At 44.0% G+C, this 24500-nt stretch overlaps 1 protein-coding gene across 1 annotated transcript in view; it reads right to left on the minus strand.

Annotated features, from left to right (window-relative positions):
• Window positions 1–24500, minus strand: part of LOC126150512 (histone-lysine N-methyltransferase PRDM7-like) — a 277290-nt gene that overhangs the window by 203239 nt on the left and 49551 nt on the right. The window contains exon 3 of the mRNA XM_049915881.1: window positions 10996–11090. Coding sequence (XP_049771838.1) covers window positions 10996–11090 — 95 coding nt within the window. The remainder of the gene's footprint in view (window positions 1–10995; window positions 11091–24500) is intronic.

The following is a 24500-nucleotide window of genomic DNA, read 5'->3' on the forward strand; positions in this document are numbered from 1 at the left end:
CGGAGTCACATGTTTTTTTGACACAAATTCTTCCAATGCAGTTGTCACTCGAGAATTTCTCAAAATGGAGCTCTGCATAAGTTTGGGTGATAAACATGAGCTACCTTTGACAGTCTTTAATCCCAAAGGACTCTTCTCAATAATGTTTACATAGAGCACTGAGCTATACGTGGTGTACACACCAAGTATAAATGATGTATGAATTGTAGCTCTGCCAATGATAGTGCTGCCATCTCAGTTGCTGCAGTAGTTTTAGTTAGAACAGCTGTTTGCATAATTCTGTCCACTCCCACTTCCATAATAGTTAATATAAAGCTATTGTAATGTTAATCTTGTTTTACTGGTATTGAGGACAATCAAAGTAAAATTGATTTCTCGCTAGACAAAAAGTTTCCCATGCTATATTAGTACTACTTGGAGACAGTAACTGGCATCTGTCAAGTGGGGGGAGCAGATAGAGGGCACAGTGTTTGCTGTGGGATGAGGTGTAGTGCAAGTAGGGGGGGGGGGGAGGGGGGGTGACACATTCTGTCTTCATATACTGTACGTACACAGTGCAGTGGAGAACTCAACCAACTGAAATACTGATGAGGAAGAGCTTATTGCCATTTACCTAACTATTTAATTACTTATGGCCTATGTCAAAGATCTAATTATGAAGGGTATTTGTCTTGTAAGTGGTCATTATGTAACTGTTTATTGTTATTGTCACTTAACTAATTGTGCTGTGTATGTATCTCACATTATTTTCTTGTAATTACTGACATTTATCTGAGTATTTTGTTTGACAACATTATCCAATTAGAAATATATAAACATAGTTTTTCCTGAGGGTAGTGTGTTGGAGCCAGTTCTGTTCTTAATATACAGGGTGACCCAAAAGTCTGCTAACATTTGAAAATTCAGTGCTTCATAGGATACAAAATCTATAATTAGTACAAAAATTGATTTTTAGCAAAGATGTTCTTGATAACAAATGCTCAACATGTCAACCATCATTCATCAACAATATCTGTATGCGAGGGCCACTGTACAGCATATCAGTAGGTATGGTGAGAAATTGCTGTGGATTTTATCTCTTAGCATCCCTAATGAGGTCAGACAGCTGCAGTAGACTTGCGACTTCAGGGAACCCCCACAACCAATAGTTACAAGAACTGAGGTCTGGAGACCTGGGCTCAATGCAAGATGAAAGTGGCAGCTCAAAATGCAATCCTCATCAAATGATGTCCACAGGACATCTTTCACACGTTTAGTAATATGGGGTGGAGCACCATTCTGCATCAAGGTTGTATCTGCAAGCAGGTGTTTATCACCCAGACTAAGGATAATGCAATTTTGTAACATATCAGCATACCTCGCACCTGTCATGCTGACATTTTGAAAAGCACAACCACGCATTTCCTTGAAGAAGAAGGGTCTGATCACACTGATGTGGTAAATTCATACAACACCATGACTTTCTTGTCACACAATAGGGTTTCCATGGAAGTTCTATGTTTTTCAGGAGCCCTAATGCAGTTGTGGGTGTTAACAGACATTTGGAGTGTGAAACGGGTTTCATTGATCCACAACACTTTAGACAGTCAATTGTCATCTCTCCCCATTTTTTGAAATGCCCACACTGCATATGCTCTCTGCATCACAAAATTGATAGCTAAAAGTTCATATTGATGCTGGATTTTGTATGGATAGCACTGAAGGGTACACCTTAGTGCTCTCTAGAATGTGGTACGTGGAACACCAGTGCAACATGTGACTTCACGAGCGCTGACTTCACTATGCACAGATGAAGCTGCTACAATTTCTATTCCTTCATGAACTGTCTGCAACACTTGTACTGGTCATGTACTATGGGGCCAATCCTCTGAATGCAATAAATAATTTCAATAAAGACACCATGTCATTTCAGGCGTCTGTATCAATTTTTACCTCACAACCTACATTATACCATGAATTAGTGCACTTTCAAATGTTAGCGAACTTTTGAGTCAATCTGTATATCTCAACGACTTTCCAGACAATGTGTAAGACAAGGACAAAAACTTGTCTTTGCTGATGTTAGCAGAACCATAGTGTTATAACCTTTAATCACCAATAATTGCGTGGATATTCAAACACACTCACTTAGAAACAATATTTGGTTACATGATAACAACTCAGTATCTCTCATTTGACTGCCATGCCATGACATGCGGCCGGCGCCGTTCATAGCTAGGTGGCGCTCCCGCGCTCAGCCGAGTTGCAGAGTGCCTCTATCGCCGTTTGCGCGTACTGTTGTGGTGGCACTGTTAAATGTCGTAGCACTGTCACAACACTTTTCCCCCCTTGAAGAAAAAAAAAACACTCACTTCCTTGGAGACATGGACAGTGCGGAGACATCCATGGCCTCTTGTGAGGCCCCGAGAAGATCCCGTGGAGAGACACGAGAGTATGGTCAAAAATGTCCAGGATGGAAGCTCGTGCATGGAACGTGCCTCCTGGACAAGATGATGGGTGAAAACTCCAGAGCAGCATCCATAGATGTCGTGGACCTGGGGGTGTGCTCCAGCGAGATGGGTCCTGGAGAAGGCGGCGGCGCGACTGGGGCCGGTTCCGGCGTACTCGGAAGTGGTAGCGACATCGGCTGCATCAACATGTACAGTAGCTCGGCAGCAGCGACAGGACTGGCTTCTCGGGCTGGAGGAGGCGAAGGAAGGGGCGGTGGCACCGGCATGGCCACCACTCGTGGGCACATCTGGTCATAATGGCGAACAACCATGCCGTCGTTCGTATGCATTTCACAAAGCCGGCAGACGCGAAGAGCCTTCACCACCCCTGGAATCCATTTAGGGCGAGATCCATACCCTCGTGCCCACACGTCGGTGCCCACCGAGTATTTTCCCGCACTAGGGGACACAGCACAAGGCCTGACAGGGTGAAGCAGGTGCAGTCGAGTGTGCGGTTGGCAGCCATGCAAGAGTTCAGCAGGTCTGCGATCACCCAGAGACGTGAAGCGAGAAGAACTCAGAAATTGCAGCAGAGCATCATCTGTGGAAAAATCGCTAAGGAACTTTTTCATCTGGCTTTTGAAAGTGCGGACAAGGCGCTCGACCTCCCCATTCGATTGCGGATGGAAGGGCGGTGCTGTAACATGATGAATCCCTTGTCCAGTACAAAAATCACGGAAGGCCTGCGAAGAGAACTGAGGGCCATTGTCCGTGACGATCGTGGATGGAAAACCTTCTAGCACAAAGATTTTGGACAAAGCCAGCGTCGTCGCCGCAGTGGTGGGCGACAGACATCGAACAACAAACAGAAACTTAAAAAGGCGTCAATCAACAATGGCCAATAAGTACCGAGAAAGGGGCTGGCAAAGTCAGCGTGCACCCGTTCCCATGGCTGCGCCGGATCAGGCCATGGAAAGGGCATTGTACGAGGTGCAGCCAGTTGTTGAGCACACTGACCACACGCAGCAACCATGTGGGCGATGTCCGAATCAATACCGGGCCAATAACCATGCCTGCGGGCCAGGAACTCAGTCCGAGAAATCCCCCAATGGCCTTCATGCAACAGTTTGAGAACATCTTTGCGAAGAGAGGCTGGCACCACGACCCATGGAGATGCGCCATCCGTGGCCAGAAGAACAACACCATCACGAACAGACAGACGAAGGCGCAAGGCATGGTAGCTGCGAAGGGGATCCGATGCCCGGCCCTTGGTCCTGTCTGGCCACCCCATTGAACAAAACCGATCACCTGACGCAGGACCGGGTCCCGCGCAGTAGCCGACGTGACCTGCGAACCTGCAAGTGGAAAACCCTCGACCGCACGATGTTCTCCCTCATCAGTGTGGGAACAGAGTAGTTCATCAGAATCGAAAACCGGGTCGGGGCCCATCGGCAATCACGACAATGCGTCAGCGTTGGCGTGCTGGGCCGTGGGGCGATAGTGAATCTCATAGTGAAAACGAGACAAGTATAAGGCCCAACGTTGCAGGCAGTGAGCTGTCTTATCCGGAAGCGACGCCGATGGGCTGAACAGAGAGACCAGCAGCTTGTGATCGGTGATGAGGTGAAACTTAGAACCATACAAAAAAACGCTGAACTATTTTGGAGCAGAAATGATAGCGAGCCCCTCCTTTTCGATTTGAGAGTAACGCTGTTGCGCATCGTTGAGGGTCTTGGAAGCATAGGCGATGGGTCGTTCCGACCCATCCTCATACCAATGGGCGAGAACAGCCCCTAGGCCATACTGTGACGCGTCAGTCGCCAGAACCAAGTGCTGACCCAGACGGAATGTGGCAAGACAAGGCGCCGACTGCAAATGAGCCTTCAGGCGGACAAAAGCCTACTCACACTCGTCGGACCAACAGAAAGGGACGTTTTTGTGTAACAGCTGATGCAGAGGATGAGCTACCGCCGCCGCGGATGGAATGAATTTGTGATAATAAGCAATCTTGCCTAGAAACGCCTGAAGTTCTTTGACCGTAGACGGCCGGGATAGAGTGTTAATGGCCGCAACGTGCTGACATAGAGGACATATACCCTCACGGGACAAGTGGAAACCAAGATACACAATGGAGGGTTGGAAAAACTGTGACTTGTCCAGATTGAACTTCAACCCAGCCAAATGCAAAACCTGAAACTGAACGCAAATTGCGAAGGTGCTCCTCAGTGGAGGCCCCCATGACAACAATGTCATCCAGGTAGTTTATGCAGCCGGGAACGGAAGCCGTGAGCTGTTCCAAAAACCGCTGAAAAATGGCCGGCGTGATAGCGACGCCAAATGGTAACCACTGGTACTGATACAACCCACAAGGAGTGTTGATGACAAGAAATTCCTTGGAAGAAGCATGCAACGGCAACTGATGGTACGCCTCCGATAAGTCAAGTTTGGAAAAGAACTGGCCCCCAGCGAGCTTGGTAAATAACTCCTCAGGACGGGGAAGAGGATAAGTGTCAATGACGCTCTGAGCGTTGACGGTGGCTTTAAAATCACCACACAATCGCAGATTCCCGTTTGGTTTAGAAACCACCATGATTGGCGATGCCCATTCGCTGGAGGTAACAGGAAGGAGAATCCCTGAAGCTGTTAACCTGTCTATCTCAGCCTTGACAGGTGCACGCAACGCCACCGGAATAGGGCGTGCCCGGAAAAACTTAGGGCGAGCTGTAGATTTAAGAGTAATGTGGGCTTCAAAATCCTTGGCACGACCCAGACCAGCAGAGAACACGGATGAAAATTCAGAACAATCCATCCAGCTGTTGATACGGAATATCCTCAGATATGAGGTGCACATCATTATCAATGGAGAACCCGAACAACTGGAAAGCATCATAACCGAACAGGTTTTCAGTGCTCGCATGATCCACCACATAAAACGTGAGGGGCCTAACAACAGACTTGTAGGCAGTGGAAGCATCAAACTGGCCAATGATAGGAATTTTCTGTGTATTATAAGTTCTCAGATTTCGCGTAACTGGAGACAAGAGAGGGGAGCCCAACTCCAAATACGTGCGAGAATTAATGAGAGTTACTGCAGGGCCAGTGTCCACTTGCATGCGAATGTCTTTATCCAGAACATGAACAGTAACAAACAACTTATTTGTTTGTGAAAGCACACAGTTAACATCCATGTCCGATGCCTCGTCCTCGTCGACAGAAACTTTAGGGGACTGACACACAGAAGCAATGTGGCCTTTTTTCCTACGTGAATTACACGTGGCTCAACGTTTTGGACATGCGGCCCTGTCATGCTGTACGAAACAATGTGGACAAGAAGGAAGTGAGGAACGAACCCGCTTCTGTGGTTGCTGTTTTCGCTGCGAGCGTTGCGGCCCAACGCGACGTTGTTTACGCGAGTGAACCACCGCCACATCTTCGTTCTCCTGTGAAACAGGCAAATTGTCCGTGTCGAAAGTTGACTGTACAGCACCTACATCACACCACGCATCTATTTTTGCACGCCAGCAGCGTGAGACACTTCAAAGGATTGAGCAATGCTTAGAACTTCCGACAACGACGGGTTTGGCAGTTGTAGGGCACGTTGCCGAACTTCTTTATCAGGAGCAAGCCGTAGAATAGCATCCCTAACCATTGAATCAGCATAAGACTCATGATGAGTGTCAGTGACAAACTGACATTTCCTACTCAGACCGAGTAGTTCTGCCGCCCAAGCCCGGTAAGATTGATGGGGCTGTTTACAACACCAGTAGAACACCACGCAGGCGGCAACGACGTGGGTGTTTTTGCGGTAATAGTTAGACAATAAGTCACACATTTCTTGGAAGGACAGGGAGGCAGGTTCCCGCAGAGGGGCTAACTGAGATAGCAGCTGATAGATCCGTGGGGAAATCCAAGATAGAAATAACGACTTACACACAGGAGCGTCGACAACGCCGAAAGCCAAGAAGTGTTGCCGCAAACGCTTCTCATAATCCTCCCAATCTTCAGCGGCCTCGTCATAAGGAGGGAATGGAGGCGGAGAAGAGGAAGAAAGATGATGAGTAAGCGACGTCGACAACGCCTGAATAGCAGCCGTCAGCTGTGTTTGTTGTGCCTGAATAGCAGCCGTCAGCTGTGTTTGTTGTTTAATGAGCGCTTGCATAAGCTGTTCCATGTCTGCCCCGTCACGAACACACAAATCCACAACGCAGTGAAAATATCCCATCCTCGTCGCCAAAAAGTGTTATATCCTTTAATCACCAATAATTGCGTGGATATTCAAACACACTCACTTAGAAACAATAGTTGGTTACATGATAACAACTCAGTATTTCTCGTTCAACTGCCGTGCCGTGACATGCGGCCGGCGCCGTTCGTAGCTAGGTGGCGCTCCTGCGCTCAGCCAATTTGCGGAGCGCCTCTATCGCCGTTTGCGCGTACTGTCATGGCGGCACTGTTAAATGTCGTGGCACTGTCACAACACATAATCACTGATAAAACACCAGAAATACTATTAGAGAAAGCAAATGAAATACTCAGGGATGTTTATTATTTGGTAGTATCTAATAAGTTAGTATTGAACATAAAGAAAACAACCACACAGTTCAGCATGAAAAGGGAAACAACTCCATCATGTTAAGCATAGATGATAAATCTGATTGTGTAACAAATGTTTAAGGAGGAACATTGTCACTTAACATGGAATGAACACAAAGATAATGGCAAAAAGAGTGTCATCAGCATGTTATGCTCTTAGGGTGGCAGCATCAGGATGGTAGCATCAGTTTGTAACAGCCAATGTCTTGTGGTGACATACTGTGTCTACATGCACTCAGTTCTTAGCTATGGAATTCTTTTATGGAGATCAAAGGCACAAAATATGGACACAGTCTTTAAACTGTAAAAAGGACTTTGAGAACAGTAACTAGAAGTAGTAGCTGGGCTTGTAGCAAAGATCTGTTTAAAAAACTGGCAATCCTTACTGCATCAAGTGAGTACATCTACCAGCCTACATTACAAAATATAGCACCAACAGTTCTATACATAACCAAAGGACAAGAGCCTGTTTGGACTTACATTTACCCAGGACAAACAAACAAATAACTCACAACAGCACTTTGTATAAGAGGATAAAACTGTGCAATAAATTCTCAAAGGAAATGAAAAAGTTTACTAAAATAAATTTGCAGTTGTTGTTGTAATGCAGAAATGGAGCCCAATGATGGAAGAATTTCCAAAATGGGTAACTTTGTAAACCGTTTGCTTGCCACCACAGTTAAAAAGTACCGTGCATGGCAAAATGCCACTACCCAAAACCAGCACCGAGGCAACTATGGTGCACCATGGGCTAAAGATGACAGTTGTGAATGACGGCTTTGGAGATATGTATGGGCAAATAGATGTGCAAGTGTTGAGCAACTGACCACCCAGATGAACCAAGGGGCTACCAACAGTGTCTCCTCAACGACCTTTAGTAGGCTCCTGGTTCATGCACTCATGCTGACTGCTGCTCATTGGCAACCAAGGTCAGAATTTGCAAGCCAATATCACAACTGGACTTCCACAGTATGACGACAGGTGGCCCTCTTGGATAAATAACATTTTATGCTGCATCAGCATGAAACATCTGAAAGCACACACCCTGCAACATAAGAAGGGTCCAGATCAGGAGGGAGCACTATGGCCTGAGAAATGTTTGTGTGGTATTCCATGAGTGATCGCGTCATTCTAGAATGCACAATGGATCAACACACTTATGCCTCTACCCTTGGGTCCATGTCCACCCATACATGCCATTTTTTTTTCCTTCGATCAATGGCTTCTACAAACCAGACAATGCAATCTGTCACAGAGCTCGCACTGTACATGCATAGTTCGAAGAGCTTCAGGATGAGTTTACCAAACTCCTAAGGCCACCAAGCTCTTTGGACTTAAACCCAATTGAGAATCTATGGGACCACCTCAATCGGGCTGCTCACGCCATGTATCCTCAACCAAGAAACCTAGTGTCGATGGCCAAGGCTCTGGAGCTGGCATACCTAGCTTCACGTCCCTGTTGGTATTTTTCAGAACCTCGTTGACTCTCTTGCTGCATGTCTTGCTGTGATCTGTGAAGTAAAGGTGATTATTTACGCTCTTTGCATGTAGACACATTGATGTGATTGGACACTGTACATATTCGATCGCTAAAAGAAGTAGATGATTTTAACATCTTTTTGGAGCAAATAAAAAATACCTTTTTGGTTTTTAATGTACACTGGTTCAATAAAGGATAGCTATGTTTTTTTGTGCCCTGAGGCTACAGTTTAGTTTCAAGCTTTTGTCGATGGTCTAACTTGATAGAGAAACTTCGTATCTTCTGTAGTTGTACTGTGACTCTTCTTAAGTTACACAGTTTTTGTGGTGCCACTGGTGTCAATGGTAGCAACTGGTAGTTTGTATTTGGATACTACCTTTAAAAGCACTCTTTACTATTTATTTAGTTATCTTTATTCTTCGAAGGATCATCTCACAATGACATAGGACTTGTCAGGTAATACAATGCAAATTAATATGTGAAAACAAATAACACACAGCATACATAAAATGCTTTAAAAGGAAAGGATAAGTAGTCTACGAAGACAGGATGGGTGGTCGGCTGTAGTCGTCCATGAAAAACCCAAATCAGAATGGCCAGACAGAGCAACTCCATCCTCCCTAATATAAGGTCAGTGTCATAACAGCAGCACTGACTCATTCAGTAAATACCTACTGTACAATATTACTTGATTTACACATCATCTGTTTCACATAACTTATAATAGAAAACATATTTTTGTTCTTCATTGCTGCACACACTAAGGAAACCTGCACATGCATCCTTCACTGTGAAGCTGCTGTTGTATCCTGTACACCAACTCCAGATTTCATTCCTGTATATATTCAACTAAGTTCCTCAGCCTACCTGAAGAACTGAATCAACAGATATTATTACTACACATTTATGTGTCATTCACTGCTAGTGCTGACACCTGCCATTTGTGAATAGTTATTGACATCAAACATAGGCAGTGGTCACATTAATGTGACTAGGCCATGTATATGTGCAAGAATAAAACTATTACTAGACTGGGGGGAAAAATGATTTGTTAACAAGGAAATACATTTCTGTTTTGGCTACTTTGAATTTGTTGCTAACTTCTTGATAGTAGAGTGTACAGGCTTTTAAGAACCATTTGTTGCTTTATCATAAGACACAAAAATTTTTCCTACTCATTGGTACCCTTTTTGTTTACTGAACTCACTAACAGCAATTTTTTGGGTGGAAATAAAGATTTGGGTTTGGAGTTCCATTCATGACAAGGTAATTAGGGACAGAAAACAAGCTAGTACAGGGCAAAGATGAAGAAGAAAGTTGTCCATATCATATTCAAAGGTACTGTATCAGTATTCACAGGTATTGGGAAACTATGGGAAATCTATGAAAGGGTGGCATGACCGCTATTTGAAAGTTGTTTTTCTCAGATTTTATAATAACTATACCCTCTCCCTTAGTTTGAGGTAAGAGTCAGATAGATGTGGCAAGACACACACTATAAGGAATGAAGATGTCTTCAGTACACACGAAACCAGATGATGAAATCTTAATGGGCTATTATTCTGATGCTTAAAAGTATTATGGTTCATGAGTGATACATTTTTCTTTGCTTGTTTGCTATCTTTCAATGCATGTGTTTTACCAAGGCAATGATTCCCTCTGGATTGGAAGTAGAAGATAGTTCTCAAAAAGTTCTGCAAACGTCAAACCTTGTAACTGTGTTCACAAGATTACTGCACAATTTAATCTACCTGTTCTATCGAGTTTTTGTCCATGTGGGTATAATCCAGCATTTTCCACACAAAAAAAATTATTTTTCCTTTACTCACTTAAGTACTGATATTACCGTACTTTTCACAATCCAAAACTGAATACAGTTAGCCTTTCCAAACTGTAAACCAAATGATTTGTTGAAATCCAGTAAATTATCCTTACTAAACATTTACAGTTGTCATTGTTTGTGTTTCTCTATTTGGCTTTACAACAATATTTTAACTGTCAACAAATGGAATTCTGCCAGGAGTTAGTTACTTAGTTAGTTACTTAATTAACTACTTTAGTTAGTTGGCTAGGAAGTTTAACAAACAATGAGATGACACATGGATACAAAAAAGAACAATAAGCCTGCAACCATTTCTTTAAACAGGAGGTAAATTAGTAATGTGCTAACACCATAATCCATAAAAATACAGTTTCTCTAACACAGGATAAAGACTCAATAACATTGGGTAATTAGCAAATAATAAATAGAAAGAAAATAATTATTGTGCTACAATGCCACAGCTATGTGGCTCTCCTGAAATTCAATTGTGTATGTTAGTGTGAAAGTTAAGTATACACTTTTTTCCTTTTCATTTCATGTACTTCCTGTTTTCGATACTTTCCTGTACCCTCTAACCTCTGTTGGGTTTGATTACAAAACTTACAGAAACAAAACTCTAAAGGTAACTATAATTCTATCAGTTGATTTTACGAGTACTGAGAAGACTGTACCTTGTTTGTGCTGTAAACTGGAGTTATCTGGGTAAGAGGTCTGGGTGTCTTGTGGAGAGCAGGATACATAAAATCAGGTTTAGGGACATTAATACCTAAAACAATGAAAAACGTGATGACATGTCTATTGAAACACAACTGTTACCACACTTATAAACCAAAATTAATAATTATTTGTGAGACACATCTCAATCTTTCTAAGAAACATCAACAGTTCTACTAAAATGAAAAATGTAGGTTTAATCAAATGGGGAAACACTAATAAATAAAATGTACTGCATTGCAAAATTTATGGGGTTTGTTATCCATGCAAAGAATATTACTTGACATTTTAAACTAAGCTGGTCAGTTACAAAAGCTTCAATCATATAACTGAATGAATGAATAATAAAGTTCCAATAATATTACTAGTTACATAAGGATTTAAAAGAAACAGATGGAGTAAAAATTAAATCAAAATAGCTTCAAGAAACTGAACTAAATACAGATCTTTACAGGCAAAAACTCTTGATTTCTACATTTTTTTTATGTTCACAATATATGACCAGTAAACTTGGACTATATTACTAATGTATTATTACCGTAAGATGGAATAATAGCATATTGAATTTTAATATTCTTTAAGGTATCTTCACAAAAAAAACATTGAATTCATGCAACAAAAAGGGTAAGATATTTGGGATGACAATGAAGAACAATATAATCAAAGACCCACCCCATGCACCATGGACCTTGCCGTTGGTGGAGAGGCTTGCGTGCCTCAACGATACAGATAGCTGTACCGTAGGTGCAACCACAAAGGAGGGGTATCTGTTGAGAGGCCAGACAAACGTGTGGTTCCTGAAGAGGGGCAGCAGCCTTTACAGTAGTTGCAGGGGCAACAATCTGGATGATTGACTGATCTGGCCTTGTAACACTAACCAAAATGGCCTTGCTGTTCTGGTACTACGAACGGCTGAAAGCAAGGGGAAACTACGGCCGTAATTTTTTCCGAGGGCATGCAGCTTTACTGAATGATTAAATGATGATGGAGTCCTCTAGGGTAAAATATTCTGGAGGCAAAATAGTCCCCCATTCAGATCTCCGGGCGGGGACTACTCAAGAGGACGTTGTTATCAGGAGAAAGAAAACTGGTGTTCTACGGATCGGAGCGTAGAATGTCAGATCCCTTAATCGGGCAGGTAGGTTAGAAAATTTAAAAACGGAAATGTATAGGTTTAAGTTAGATATAGTGGAAATTAGTGAAGTTCGGTGGCACGAGCAACAAGACTTCTGCTCAGGTGAATACAGGGTTATAAATACAAAATCAAATAGGGGTAATGCAGGAGTAGGTTTAATAATGAATAAAAAAATAGGAGTGAGGTTAAGCTACAACAAACAGCATAGTGAATGCATTATTGTGACCAAGATAGACATGAAGCCAACGCCTACTACAGTAGTACAAGTTTATATGCCAACTAGCTCTGCAGATGACGAAGAAATTGATGAAATGTATGATGAGATAAAAGAAATTATTCAGGTAGTCATGGGTGACTGGAATTCAAGAGTAGGAAAAGGGAGAGAAGGAAACATAGTAGGGGAATATGGATTGGGGCTAAGAAATGAAAGAGGAAGCCGCCTGGTAGAATTTTGTACAGAGCATAACTTAATCATAGCTAACACTTGGTTTAAGAATCATGAAAGAAGGTTGTATACATGGAAGAACCCTGGAGATACTAAAAGGTATCAGATAGATTATATAATGGCAAGACAGAGATTTAGGAACCAGGTTTTACATTGTAAGACATTTCCAGGGGGAGATGTGGACTCTGACCACAATCTATTGGTTATGAACTGTAGATTAAAACTGAAGAAACTGCAAAAAGGCGGAAATTTAAGGAGATGGGACCTGGATAAACTGAAAGAACGAGAGGTTGTACAGAGTTTCAGGGAGAGCATTAGGGAACGATTGACAGGGATGGGCGAAAGAAATACAGTAGAAGAAGAATGGGTAGCTTTGAGGGATGAAATAGTGAAGGCAGCAGAGGATCAAATAGGTAAAAAGACGAAGTTTACTAGAAACCCTTGGGTAACAGAAGAAATATTGAATTTAATTGATTAAAGGAGAAAATATAAAAATGCAGTAAATGAAGCAGGCAAAAAGGAATACAAACGTCTCACAATTGATATCAACAGGCAGTGCAAAATGACTAAGCAGAGATGGCTAGAGGACAAATGTAACGATGTAGAGGCTTATCTCACTAGGGCTAAGATAGATACTGCCTACAGGAAAATTAAAGAGACCTTTGGAGAAAGGTGAACCACTTGCATGAATATCAAGAGCTTTGATGGAAACCCAGTTCTAAGCAAAGAAGGGAAAGCAGAAAGGTCGGAGAAGTATAGTATAGAGGGCGATGTACTTGAGGACAATATTATGGAAATAGAAGATGATGTAGATGAAGATGAAATGGGAGATATGATACTGCATGAAGAGTTTGACAGAGCACTGAAAGACCTGAATCGAAACAACGCCCCCGGAGTAGACAACATTCCATTAGAACTGTGGACAGCCTTGGGAGAGCCAGTCCTGACAAAACCCTACCATCTGGTGAGCAAGATGTATGAGACAGGCAAAATACCCTCAGACTTCAAGAAGAATATAGTAATTCCAATCCCAAAGAAAGCAGGTGTTCACAGATGTGAAAATTACCAAACTATCAGTTTAATAAATCACAGCTGCAAAATACTAACGCGAATTCTTTACAGACGAATGGAAAAACTGGTAGAAGCCGACCTCGGGGAAGATCAGTTTGGATTCCGTAGAAATGCTGGAACACGTGAGGCAATACCGACCCTACGACGTATCTTAGAAGAAAGATTAAGGAAAAGCAAACCTACGTTTCTAGCATTTGTAGACTTAGAGAAAGCTTTTGACAATGTTGATTGGAATACTCTCTTTGAAATTCTAAAGGTGGCATGGGTAATATACCGGGAGCGAAAGGCTATTTACAATTTGTACAGAAACCAGATGGTAGTTATAAGAGTCGAGGGGTGTGAAAGGGAAGGAGCGGTTGGGAAGGGAGTGAGACAGGGTTGTAGCCTATCCCCGATGTTATTCAATCTGTATATTGAGCAAGCAATAAAGGAAACAAAAGAAAAGCTCAGAGTTGGTATTAAAATCCATGGAGAAGGAATAAAAACTTTGAGTTTCGCCAATGACAGTGTAATTCTGTCTGATGCAGCAAAGGACTTGGAAGAGCAGTTGAACGGAATGGACAGTGTCTTGAAAGGAAGGTATAAGATGAACATCAACAAAAGCAAATCGAGGATAATGGAATGTAGTTGAATTAAGTCGGGTGATGCTGAGGGAATTAGATTAGGAAATGAGACACTTAAAGTAGTAAAGGAGTTTTGCTATTTGGGGAGCAAAATAACTGATGATGGTAGAAGTAGGGAGGATATAAAATGTAGACTGGCAATGGCAAGGAAAGCGTTTCTGAAGAAGAAAAATTTGTTAACATCGAGTATAGATTTAATTGTCAGGAAGTCGTTTCTGAAAGTATTTGTATGGAGTGTAGCCATGTATGGAAGTGAAACATGGACAATAAATAGTATAGACAAGAAGAGAATAGAAGCTTTCGAAATGTGGTGCTACAGAAGAATGCTGAAGATTAGATGGGTAGATCACATAGCTAATGAGGAGGTATTGAATAGAATTGTGGAGAAGAGGAGCATGTGGCACAACATGACTAGAAGAAGGGATCGGTTGGTAGGACATGTTCTGAGACATCGAGGGATCACCAATTTAGTATTGGAGGGCAGCGTGGAGGGTAAAAATCGTAGAGGGAGACCAAGAGATGAATACACTAAGCAGATTCAGAAGGATGTAGGCTGCAGTAGGTACTGGGAGATAAAGAAGCTTGCACACGATAGAGTAGCATGGAGAGCTGCATCAAACCAGTCTCAGGACTGAAGACCACAACCACAACAACATGATCAAAGAACATGAACCAAAAATATTATTTAACAATTGAAAATCCAGGATGGAATGTAACAATATTATGAAAAGGATGGTTGCTACTCACCTTACAGTGGAGAGTCTGAGTCACAGATAGGCACACCAAAAAGACTGTCACAAAAGAAGCCTTCGGCCAACAAGTGCTTTGTCAAAAATAGACGACACACACACACACACACACACACACACACACACACACACACACACACACACAAACGTATAGTGTAATTTGAATTTACCTCCAAACTTCCATAATTTCATACACAATCCATCCTTTTAAAAAAATACACGTGCTCAGAAATACTTATTACATGCTTAGTTATTATGAAATGCAAAGTTGCTACTCACCATCTAACGCAGATGCTGAGTCACCGATAGGCATAACAAAAAGAATGTCACAATATAAGCTGTCGGCCAACAAGGCCTTAGTTGAAAACAGATGACAGACACACACATATCCACACACATGCAAATGCAACTCATACACACAGCTGCAGCCTCTGGCAGTTGAAGTGGCACTGCAAGCAACAGCAGCTCTGCATAATGGGAGTGGCAACTGGGTGTGGGTAAGAAGGAGGCTGGGTTGGGGCATGGGAGGTATAGCAGAGCAGGGATGGGGGACAGTGAAATGCTGCTGGAGAATGTGCAAGGAAGAGATGGAGAGAGGGTAGGGCAGCTAGGTGCAGTCAGGAGGTTAGATGGAGGGCAGGGGACAGGAGGGAGTGGGGTTGGGGGATGGGAGGAGGGGGGGGAGGGTAGAAGAAAAGGATAGAAGTAAGGAGATTGGGTGTGTTGGTGGAATAAGGGCTGTGTAGGTTTGGAATGGGAACAGGCACAGGGCTGGATGGGTGAGAAATATGACTAACGAAGGTTGAGGCCAGGAGGGTTAGGGGAACATAGGATATATTGGAAGGAAAGTTCCCACCTGCACAATTCAGAAAAGCTGGTGTTGGTGGGAAGGATCCATATGGCACAAGCTGTGATGCAGTTGCTGAATTGAAGGATGTCATGTTTGGCAGCATGCTCAGCAACAGGGTGGTCCATTTGTTTCTCGGCCACAGCTCGTCGGTGGATATTCATGTGGATGGACAGCTTGTTGTTTGTCATGCACACAAAGAATGCAGCTCAGTGGTTGCAGCTTAGCTTCTAGATTACATGACTGGTAGTCCTGCCTTTGATGGGATAGGCGATGTTTGCAACTGGACTCGAGTAGGTGGTGGTGGGAGGATGTGTGGGACAGATCTTGCATCTAAGTATATTGTAGGGATACGAACCAGGAGGTAATGGGCTGGGAGCAGAGGTTGTGTAATGATGGAATAGTATTTTGTGTAGGCTCGGTGGATGGTGGAATACTACTGTGGGTTGGGTCGGAAGGATAATGGGCAGGTCATTTCTCATTTTAGGGCACGACGAGAGGTACTCAGAACCCTGACAGAGAATGTAATTCAATTGCTCCAGTCCTGGGTGGTACTGACTTACGAGGGGACTTTGGGAGGTGGTGGGAGACTGGAAAGATAAGGCACGGGAGATTTGTTTTTGTGCAAGGTTGGGAGGATAATTACTGCCTGTGAAGGCAGTGAGACCATTGGTATTTTTTGAGAGGGATCGCTCGTCACTGCAGATGCAATGACCACAGGTGGCTAGGTTGTATGGAAGGGAACTTCTTGGTGTGGAACAGGTAGCAGCTGTCGAAGTGGAGATATTGCTGGTGGTTAGTCGGATTGAGATGGACGGAGGTTCTGATGTAGCTTTCTTTGAGATAGAGATCAACAGCTTGGAAGGTGGTTTGTTGGGTTGAGTAGGACCAGGTGAAGGAAATGGGGGAGAAGTGTTGAGGTTCTGGAGGAATCTGGATAGGGTGTCCTCACCCTTGATCCAGATCACAAAGATGTCATCAATTAATCTGAACCAGGTGAGGGTTTAGGATTCTGAGTGTTTAGGAAGAATTCCTCTAGATGGCCCATGAATATGTTTGCATAGGATGGTGCCAGCCGGGGCCCATACCCATACCCCAGATTTGTTTGTAGGTAAAGCCTTCAAAGGAAAAATTAATGTGGGTGAAGATATAGTTGGTCATGGCGATTAGGAAGAAGGTTGTTGGTTTGGAATCCATCGAGCATTTGGGAAAATAGTGTTCAACAGTGGTAATGCCATGGGTATTAGTGATGTTAGTATAAAGGGAGGTGGCATTAATAGTGATGAGCAAGGCACCGTGTGGTAAACGGACAGGAACTGTGGAGAGTCAGAGGAGGAAATTGTTGGTATCTTTTATGTAGGAGCGTAGGTTCTGGGTAATAGGTTGAAGCTGTTGGTCTATGAGAACAGACATTCTCTCAGTGGGGCACAGTAACCGGTCACAATGGAACATCCTGGGGGGTTGGGTTTATGGACTTTAGGAAGCATGTAGAGTGCAGGGAGTGGTAGGGATGAGCTGAGAGATGGACTCCTCCAGGGAAAGTTGCTGGGATGGGCCTAAGGATTTGAGGGGTGACTGTAGATCCTGCTGGATTTCTGGAATGGGGTCACTGTGCCATGGTTTGTAGGTGGATGTATCTGACAGCTGGCAGAGTCCTTCTGATAGGTAATGCTTGCGGATCAAAACAACAGTGATGAAGCCTCTATCTGCAGATAGGATTATAAGGTCGGGATAAGATTTCAGATGGTGGACTGCAGTTCTTTATGTGGATGTAAGATTAGTTTGAATTTTGAGGGATTTGGGTAATGATGGTGAGGCAAATTTTGAGGTTAAGAAATTCTGGAAAGTTAACAGGGAGTGATTTGGGGGCAGTGGTGGTGGATCATGGTTGGATGGAGGAGTGAACTGAGTTAGGCAGGGTTCAACAATGGTTTTTGGTTGAGTCTGATTGGTGGGTTGGCAGCAAAAACATGTTTGCACTACAGGGACCAGGACAAGGTGAGAAGGTCTTTAACAAGTCCAGCATGATTGAATTTGGGAGTGGTGCAAAAGGTGAGGTCTTTCGAAAGGGCTCATATTTCTATAGGGCTAAGGCTTCTGGAGGAAAGGTTCACGACTGTTTCAGGATCTGTTTAGGTTCTGGATTCTGTGTGGTGGTGGGAGGGAGTTTTGGAGGGTTGTGTAAATGTAGTAGGTCTTCGAGACAGGATTTCTCAGCTATGAGGGGACATGGAGGAGGTTTGGAGGCTGTTGTAGAAGTGGTGGACAGTAGTACTCCAAGGCAGTAGTAGGAAGTGAGCACGGTGGAGAGCTTTTTGAAGTGACATTGTGCATGTTGCTCTAGTTCCTGGAGGGCAAGACTTTCAGTGTCTGTTACAGATTCCAGAAATTTGGGATTGCACAGCTGGAGAATTTTGCGGATGGAGAGAAGGTGCTGCAAGGAGGTTTGTGCCTGACTGACATGGTTTTGCAGGACTATGTTGATGAGGGCTAAGGATTGGCAGAATCTGAACAGGTGGAGGTCAGTGTGGAAGGAGGGGTGGAAGCCTGAGATGGGTAATTTGATGGTAAGGCCATTTGGGGAGGACTCCATGAGTGAAGCAACAATGCAGGACTGGGAGACAATGTGGGACTGGGATCTGGCTACAGATAAGGAAACTATTCTGTATTGATGCAGATGGAAGGAGCAAGGATCCATGAAAATTCACAAAAATACACCCAAGTACGTGTGAAAAATCACGAGAAGGATGAAACGGAAGTAAAATAGGGAAACAAGATCAAATCAAGGGAGTCGATGATAACGAAAGGTGAAAACTCACTAAAATTATACTGAGTCACAATGAGATCAAAGAAAATATCTGTCTGAGGGTGGATAAGTATGAAGAAGCAGGATGGCGTATGTGACTGGATGAGGTGGAATTAGTGGGCATGAAATGGGATAGAACAGAGAAAGAGTGGGGGTTGGGGAGGGGTCTGTAGGATGAGATACAAGATCGTGTGGCACTGGAAAGATGTCAGAAATATCACGGGAAAATACAGGGGAGTGACGCAGGGAGAGTGATCAATTTGGAGGTATAGGATTAATGATATTGGCAGGAGTAATGTGGGATGTAAGGTGCAGCACCAACAATCGGCATGGTCTTGCAGCCATCTGCTGTGCGCAGCTGAGATGGTTGATACAGTGTGGTTCATAAGCAGAGCATACAGTGCAGTTTGTAAGGCGACAAGAGAAACACAGGAAAAAAGAGAAAGAAGGACAGACAGGGAGTATAGTGATGCATTAGAATATAGTAACAAAGTAAAACAGCACTGGGTCAGGATCTAAGAAAAGCCATTAGGCAAAAATTAAACAATGGAAAGTCCTGTGCTGTAAGGGTGTTGCGGATGATAACCAAATGAGTCCTGCTATAAAAAGAAATTGCACTCCAGACCATTACTTCTTGTTGCTGGGCCACACAGCATGTGAGAGGCAGGTTGGTATACCACTGCTGTCCAGGGCATTTCCAGACACTTTTTCACTGGTTGTCAGGGCTCAGTTCAAAGTGAGTCTCATCGCTGAAGACAAGTCTACTCCAGTCAATGGCATTCCACGCCGAAGACATGTCTGGAGACCAACTGGACAGCGGTGAGTTACCAATCTGACTGTCCCCCACCATGCAGCCCGACAACCAGGAGTGATGGCATGGGGTGCCATTTTTTTTCATAGCAGGACCCGTTTGATTGTCATCTGTGGCACCCTTATGGCATAGTACTATGTCAAAGACATTTTATGCCCCATTTTGTTGCCCTTCAAGGCAATCCATCCTGGGCTAACATTTCATGAAGATAATGCCTGCCCGCACACAATGAGAGTTTCTTCTGCTTGTCTACATGCTTGTCAATCCCTACATTGGCCAGCCACATTGCCGGATCACTCCACAGGTAAGAACATTTGGAGCATTAAGGGCAGAGTCCTCCAACCAGTTTGGGATGTTGGTGATCTAATGCACCAATTGGACAGAATTTGTCTTGATATCCCTCAGGAGGACATCCAACAGCTCTGTCAATCAATGCCAAGGCAAATAATTGCTTCCATAATGGACAGCAGTGGACCAATGTGCTCCTGACTTCCTCATTTTGTGATGATCTTTCTCTTGGGGGGGGGGGGGGGGGGGGGCAGCACCCAATTTTTCCGAAACTGTGATCATTTGTTTTTCTGTACATTGTTGAGAAGCAAGGTGAGTTGTTCACGAAACAAGAATTTTTTCTTACTTTTTTACCAGACTTATCAGACCACCCTCATACAACAAACATGCTAGCACCAGTGGTGGACTGAAGACTGTGATGACACAACTGAAATGAGAGTAGATGCCAATTAAAGATTATACATAGACAAACCAGAAACCAAATTCAAGAAGAACAAAGAGATGCACAAACAGAAGGAAAAAACCTAATGACAAGCAAAAATAAATCAAATATCCAAGAAGTCTGAAGCATGGAGACAGAATTTGAGAAGAATAACAGTGCAACCTGCTAAAGGATTGATTGGTTAACCGGCTGTGGGTTACAGGACTAAACTGCGAGCTCATCAGCCACACCCCCTGCATGACTGCTAAGCGACAGTTAAATGGGTACCAACCGAGAGGCTTGTGTTTTGAGAGGGAAGATGGGAAACTGGGACACACAAGGACAGAAATTATGAGATCTTTGCCAGATACATAGAACATTTCTCAAATTGTGAGGAACCTGAAGATAAATGGCCAAGAATAATTCCAGAAGAAAGATTCAGTCCCACCAGAAGGAAAAGAACTGTGTAAAATAGTAGAGGATTTGAAGATTAACAAAGCCACAGAGGAAGGCTTAGCTTCAGTCCAAGAAATGGAAAATATAGGAATATTGATGTAATTCTACATGCTTTCCTGGCGATCTGTTGACATCTTTGATATTAGGGAATCCAGCTGGAAGTTTGCATCATTCTCGCACGATATTTCAACAGCATGCCTCGCTGTCTTCTTCAGGTGCTGCCTGAGACTGGTCCTTGGGTTGATCAAGTCCAGTGTTTATGCCTGGAAGGAGCTGGACGTTCCCTAATCGGTCCGCACCGAGTCAAGTGTTCCGTCTGTGGTCCGCACCCACCAGACTCATCTTCAATGGACCCGTCCAGTCGCAGATGTTCCGAATGCCGTCCGCGCCCATTTTGGCCATCCTCAACGGTTGTGGTCGTCATCTGAGGTGTGTCAGACCCGATCTGAGATGTTGGGTACTCTGTCTCATGACTGTTACTATAATTTCCATTTCTGTTTCGTGCTGAGCGCTCCATAATCGGTCGGTTGTGTGTTGCGTCTGTGGTCCGTGCCCACCAGACGCGGCTACATTGGCCCTCTCTTGTCGCCGGTGTTCTGACCGCCTTCCGCGCCTGGCCTGGCCATCTTCTGAAATCGAGTTCATGATCTGGGGTGGGTCAAATCTAGTCTCTAATGTCCGACACCTTGTCTCTCAGCTGTTCTCTCGGTTTCAACTTCTATTTCTTGTAGAATCTCGGAAGGTCCTGCATTGAGTTTTCAAAAGCTCAAGTGCTGGATTCCAGGCTGTGCTGATTTGGTATCCCGACTCATGTTGATTAGATTATCTGTGACCTTAATCTCAATGGCTTCTTTAATGACACTGTCCCAAAATCTTGAGGTCTGTGTCACAATCTTGGTGTCATTGTAATCCATTGAATGACCAAGTTCAAGACAATGCTATGCTATGGCTGATTTAGTTGCCTGTCTGAGTCTGGTATGTCTCTGGTGTTCTTTACACCTGATGTCCACAGTTCTGGTGGTCTGCCCAATGTATGACATCCCACACTGGCATGGTATGTTATAAATACCCTACTGGCCATTAAAATTTCTACACCAAGAAGAAATGCAGATGATAAACGGGTATTCATTGGATAAATTTATTATACTAGAACTGACATGTGATTACATTTTCACGCAATTTGGGTGCATAGACCCTGAGAAATCAGTACGCAGAACAACCACCTCTGGCTGTAATGACGGCCTTGATACACCTGGGCATTGAGTCAAACAGAGCTTCGATTGCATGTACAGGTACAGCTGCTCATGCAGCTTCAACATGATAACACAGTTCATCAAGAGTAGTGACTGGCGTATTGTGATGAGCCAGTTGCTCGGCCACCATTGACCAGACGTTTTCAATTGGTGAGAGATCTGGAGAATGTGCTGGCCAGGGCAGCAGTCAAACATTTTCTGTATCCAGAAAGGCCCGTACTGAACCTTCAACATGTGGTTGTGCATTATCCTGCTGAAATATAGGGTGTCGCAGGAATTGAATGAAGGGTAGAGCCACGCAGGGATCGAATGAAGGGTAGAACCACGGGTCCTAACACATCTGAAATGTAACGTCCACTGTTCAAAGTGCTGTCAATGCGAACAAGAGGTGACAAAGACGTGTAACCAATGGCACCCCATACCATCACGCCAGGTGATACGCCAGTATGACGATGACGAATACTCGCTTCCAATGTGCGTTCACCGCGATGTCGCCAAACATGGATGCGACCATCATGATGCTGCAAACAGAGCCTGGATTCATCCGAAAAAATGATGTTTCGCCATTTGTGCACCCAGGTTCATCGTGGAGTACACCATCGCAGGCGCTCCTGTCTGTGATGCAGTGTCAAGGGTAACTGCAGCCATGGTCTCCGAGCTGATAGTCCATGCTGCTGCAAACGTCTTTGAAATGTTCATGCAGATTGTTGTTGTCTTGAAAACGTCCCCACCTGTTGACTCAGGTATCGAGACGTGGCATCACGATCCGTTACAGCCATGCAGATAAGATGAATGTCATCTCGACTGCTAGTCATACGAGGCCATTGGGATCCGGCACGGTGTTCCGTATTTCACACTTGAACCCACAGATTCCATAATCTGCTAACAGTCATTGGATCTTAACCAAAATGCGAGCAGCGATGTCGTGACATGATAAACCGCAATCGCGATAGGCTACAATCCGACCTTTATCAAAGTCGGAAATGTGATGGTACGCATTTTTCCTCCTTACACGAGGCATCACAACAACCTTTCACCAGGCAACGCTGGTCAACGGCTGTTTGTGTATGAGAAATCAGTTGGAAACTCTCCTCATGTCAGCACGTTGTAGGTGTCGCCCCAGCGCCAACCTTGTGTGAATGCTCTGAAAAGTTAATCATTTGCATATCACAGTATCTTCTTCCTGTCAGTTAAATTTCGCGTCTGTAGCATGCCATCTCCGTGGTGTAGCAATTTTAATGGGCAGTTGTGTACCTGGCTTGCGTAGCCCCTAGCCCCAGATCATCTTTTACATTCCCCAACATAGCCCCAATTTTGGTGGTTACAGCTGCTTGGCCCGGCCTTGGTCAGTTCTGTGCTGGGCCCACATTTTTCCCCTGCCATTGTCACTTCCTCAAACAAGCTATCTATCATCCTAGTGGGTACACATTGTGACACTATTGCCACATCACCCTGTACTTCAATTTGGTCATCTGCTGCCCGAGAAACTTCGAAAGATTGTGTTATTTGCAAAACTTATGCCAACTCACAGAGTAAAGCCTTCTGGTGCACTTCTTCATCCGGAGGTAGACAGACAATTGCTTCACAAACCATAGAGTCTGCATAAGAGTCATTATTGATATCAATAATGAATTGATAGTTACAGCTAAGGACATGAAGTTTGGTTTCCGAGGTCATGTGTGACTGGTTTGGTTTCTTGCGGCACCGGTAAAATTCAACTCACACTGCTATGAGGTACATTCATTTGCGGTGGTAGTTGGACAATAAACTGTACATGTGATCAAAGGTAAGAGCTGCTGGCTCTTGTGAAGGGTTAAGCTGACACAGGAAATGATACACCTTAGACGGAATCCATGAAAGGAAGAAGGCTTTGCGCAAATTTGAGTCTGTCCTACCAAAAGCCAAATATGCTCTCTGAGTCTTTTTCCATATGTGTCCCAATACTCAGCTGAAACACTGGATGCAGGGAACATAGGTGGAACGATACCCTGTCTCTTAATAGAAGCCGACAAAGTGGTAATGACCAAAGTAAGCTGTTCAATCAGGGCTGGCAGCACAGTGCCCACTATAAATAAACCTGAAGAAACTGCAAATGTGGAAATCATCCCATTCTTGTCTCCAATCATGTAGTAACCAAGTAACACAGCAGATCCATCCAAATACCACAAATATGGCTTTATTCATGAAGTACTCAACAATAACGCAAAACAGACTCCCATGCATCCCACATAACAAGACACAGTATACTGACATGAATGGCCCACTGGAAGGAGATACAAGAGGACCCAGTTTGTGCTGCCCCACGCATATATACCCATGAGTCACCGGCAGCCCCCACATGAGTGCGTATTAATGGTTAACCTTAACCGGACATACGCAACCACTGAAGTACCCACATCCTGTGAGACCTCACTTAACTAACCCTTATGCAGAGACGGCAGTAGACCTTTTGTGTTGGCCATCATGCTAGTGTAGGCGTGAAGGGGCTCCACCAAAAAAAAAGAGCGGCAGATGGCGTGGTGGAGATCAAAATGCGTACAGTGGCCAGCCCGTGCGG

Source organism: Schistocerca cancellata, chromosome 2, assembly GCF_023864275.1.
Source record: "Schistocerca cancellata isolate TAMUIC-IGC-003103 chromosome 2, iqSchCanc2.1, whole genome shotgun sequence".
NCBI lineage: Eukaryota > Metazoa > Arthropoda > Insecta > Orthoptera > Acrididae > Schistocerca > Schistocerca cancellata.